Source organism: Palaemon carinicauda, chromosome 31 (genome assembly GCF_036898095.1).
Source record: "Palaemon carinicauda isolate YSFRI2023 chromosome 31, ASM3689809v2, whole genome shotgun sequence".
Classification (NCBI taxonomy): Eukaryota; Metazoa; Arthropoda; class Malacostraca; order Decapoda; family Palaemonidae; genus Palaemon; species Palaemon carinicauda.
In genome coordinates, this window is record NC_090755.1 from 49416074 (window position 1) to 49420321 (window position 4248).

The following is a 4248-nucleotide window of genomic DNA, read 5'->3' on the forward strand; positions in this document are numbered from 1 at the left end:
ATATATATATATATATATATATATATATATATATATCATCATCATTAGCCGTTACTAGTCTGCTACAGAAGAAAGGCCTTGAAGACCTCCTTCCTCTGGCGTCTGTTCATGGTCTTTCTATACCAGTCGATACCCGCCAACTTTTTTAGTTCATCAATCCCTCGTCTTCTCTTCTTTTTTCTTCTAGGTACTCATTCTGTCGTATTTAATGTCATTCTATTATCTGTCATTCTAATTGTATATCCTATCCATGTCCACTTCTTTTTCTTACATGCTGGTTGTATGCGTTACAACCAATTTATGTAGATGGATGATTTTTATAAATATTGTAAAAGTTTTTGATCAGAAAGACTATAATTGTTTATATTTCTTTATAGATTTCAGTTTAAGAAGTGCATCGGTATTGGTTAGTCTATTCACATGTGAAGAGTACAGTGTTTTGCTTTTCGTTCGTAATTTTTCAAGTTTTAGCCTTAACAGAAAGTTTGTCTGCTTTAACTCTAATAAATATTTGATTATTCTGTTGGCTCTTTTTCATCATTTTATTAGTAATACTGTTAATATATTCATTCTTGAATTAACTGTTACTATGGTTACTACAAAAGCTCCATAGCATCCTTTTCCAGTAGGTCGTACAATTGGGTTTATAACAGTAGCTCGTCTAACGGGAGTAAAAGATATGAAGAAATAATCATCATCATATCATACGACGCCTATTGACGCAAAGGGCCCCAACCAAGAGGATTTGTAGGCAAAATTCATCAACGGATAGCCAAGTCCTAGAAAAATAAAATATAAACATTTCGGTGTAATCTCTAGTCAAAAGAATCAGTTATCATGAGAAGGTTTATCATCCGTATTTTGGTTGCAACATTCGTCGTCCTCGAGGTATGTGAAGGTCAGGGCATCTCTCGGGGTATCTGCTGCTCGGGAACTTCCACCGATTATTATTTGGAAATATTTCACAAGTTTTCTTTTCTATATATCTACAGTATATGCTGGATATGTATTTGCATTATTTCAACATAAATCTAGACATTACCTAGTAATTATACATGAAAGTAACTAGATTGAAAATAGTGAAGCGAAAACTCACAAATGTTTAGAAAAGAATAAAGACGTCTTTAGCAACTCGAAAACAAGTGATCGTACAAATGGTATGAAAGCAACGAAATCTAATTATGGACCTTTGTTCGTATTTTCCGGTTCCTTTTCGAAATTATTTTTCCTTCTTTAATTTTGAAAAATTTCAGAATCAAACAGTGGCGAACACCTTAAACAGAACCTCAGTCATTTGTATGACCAGAAATTAACCTGATGCGTAGCCTACACACACACACACACACGCGCGCACACACATATACGTATACTGCATATGTTTGTATACATACCCCATTCGGAGTGGGGATGCCTTAACCCACTGAAAGGGTTTGGGTGTTCGCCATGATCAGCAAAGTTGTACTAGGTTAGTTTGAAGTGAGAGATCAAACGAAAATCTCCCACCATCACCAATCCGCACTGACAGGCGTTGTGATGAAAACTTGTCAAACCCCAGAGGTGCAATGACTGACATGACTGACGCCGATGTCCTAAAGTGGACTAAAGCAGCTTATTATGTACACACACCTTACACACACACACTATATATATATATATATATATATATATATATATATATATATATATATATATATATATATATATATATATATATATATATATATGTGTGTGTGTGTGTGTGTGTGTGTGTGTATGTATGAGTGTTTGTGTGTGTGCGTGTGCGTGTGTGTATTTACTAGTAAGGATACTGAAATCATTGAACGATGTCTAATCTATTCTAGTCACTGGTTAACTCTGGGATATTATTACGTACTTTTGCAGAAATGAATTTTTAGTGAACATGTTATAATATAATAAAGAAAAGCCGAATTATTGATCCACTGCATAGAACCACTTTGCAGAAGTTTGGCAAGAATGAGGAATGGTCATGTTCTTCTCCTTAGAGAGGTTCATTGCAATTCCTTTAAGATCATTTTCTCATGAAAGCATCTCAGAAGTATTTGATAAAAGGTGAAGAAAGGACACACAGAAAGACATCCTTTCATGCAAGAGTTAAATAACTCTTTATGTGTAGCAAAACCCGAGGAATTTTGGATATAGTGATCTCCTCTTTAAAATATATAGATTTTTGGCTGCTCCAAATCTATTTTCTGAGAGACTCCATTTAGTATAGAATATCCTAGAGATGAATTACTGGTGTAAACTAGTTTATTAGCGAACAATTTATTTTGTTTCTTTCCTGGCCAAGTTTATTATAGGAAAGATTGTTCAGACAGTAACGAGCTAGGGCACAGTTAATGAGGCTCTATTTATGAATATATTCATGCGTATCTTGACACTCGCTTTCAGGACAGGAGGAGGATCATTGGCCAGAGAAACTATAGAAATTCGTTGAAGAATAGAAAAGAGTTTTTATGGCCTTTTATGGCCTATTTACCCAACAAAGGATTTGTATTGACCGCAAGAAAAATAAGATTCAATACGCATGCAAAATATATTGCTATTAATATTATTGTTTTAATTAATATAGTTGTTACTATTTTTATTATTATTATTATTATTATTGTTGTTGTTATAATCATTATTAAAATTATTATTATTATTTTTATTATTATTATAATTATTATTATTATTATTATTATTATTATTATTATTATTATTATTATTATTATTATTATTGTTGTTGTTGTTGTTGTTGTTGTTATAATCATTGTTATAATTTTTATTAATATCATTATATTATTATTATTATTATCATTATTATTATTATTATTATTATTATTATTATTATTATTAATATTGTCATTATTATTATTATTATTAATATTATTATTGTTTTTATTATTATTATTATTATTATTATTATTATTATTTCTATTATTATTATTATTATAATTATCATTATCACTATTATTATTACCATTATTATTATTAATATTATTATTATTATTATTATTATTATTATTATTATTATTATTATTACTATTAATATTAGTATTATGATTATTATTATTATTATTATTATTATTATTATTATTATTATTATTATTATTATTATTATTATTATTAAAGATTGATTTGTGTAACCAATCCTTATGCAAGAAAGCTGATAACAAATTTCAATAAACGAAAGCATGAAAGGAAAACCTCATTAAATCAGACCAGTCACCTAATTATGAAAAGGAAATGTGAAACTTGAGAGTCATGTTCGTAAACACTTAAGATAGAAATGGTGTATTAAAACTTATATTCATTAGAAAAATATATTTTAATAGTCATGTAAAAAATATTCTTACTGTGATATTAAAATAACATTCAAATCTCTGATAAATCTTAGATTAATCCGACAGATTTTTTCTTTCCACAAAGGACATCGATGTTGTATCCTTTTGTATCGTTATAAAACCTCATTTTCAACCGTAAAATCCTCCAAATCCACCGTAGCCTCCACCAAAGCCTCCAAATCCACCTCCGTATCCACCGTAACCAAAGCCAAAGCCATGTGGTCTGTAGCCATAGCCGCCGAATCCGTAGGGACTACCTCCAAAGAAATGTCGTCTGCTGGGTTCAGGTGCTGGAAGGGCTCCAGTCAGTTCCATGAGGGCAAAAAGGGCCACCAACACCAAGAGGGCAACACAGATCTGCAAGGGAAATATAAAGAGTCAGTTTACAAAACTTTCAAATAAGGCCAATCTTAAATTCGTTGCATCAAAGATAATAAAGCAAAATGGAAGTAATTGAAAATAAATATTTATCTAAATACTTTTGTGATCTATGAGCATAACATTTAAAGAAAGAAAGAAGAAAAAAAAAAGAAACGTTCCTAGTAGGCAGGACATGTTTATGGATGAATGGTTGTTTGTACTGATATCAAAGCAAACGACCAGACAAATCAATGAGATATATAATTTGATAGTTAGAATTATTCCCAGTAAGGTATGCTCTATTTTTCTTAGGTATTAACAATCCATTGAAATTAAAAAACGAGCATTCCATGAATAATGAAGGTAAATTGATTTATTATTCCAAGATATTTCTAATTTGCGTGATGTTTTCTGCATAGAATTACGAGATATGAGATGGCAGTTATAATATTATTGCTTATTACTTTTTCATTCCATAAATTCTTTAAAAATCTTACCGTCTTCATGTTGAGTAAATGGAATCTCTGACGTTTGCTTCGTTGAT

At 30.3% G+C, this 4248-nt stretch overlaps 1 protein-coding gene across 1 annotated transcript; it reads right to left on the reverse strand.

Annotated features, from left to right (window-relative positions):
• Nucleotides 1-3361: 3361 nt before the first annotated feature.
• Nucleotides 3362-4248, reverse strand: LOC137624936 (keratin-associated protein 19-8-like). Its single transcript, XM_068355867.1, has 2 exons — nucleotides 4202-4248; nucleotides 3362-3701 (listed from the first exon to the last, which is right to left on the reverse strand). The coding sequence occupies exons 1-2, from the start codon at nucleotides 4208-4210 to the stop codon at nucleotides 3474-3476; spliced, it is 237 nt and encodes a 78-aa protein (XP_068211968.1). The 5' UTR covers nucleotides 4211-4248; the 3' UTR covers nucleotides 3362-3473.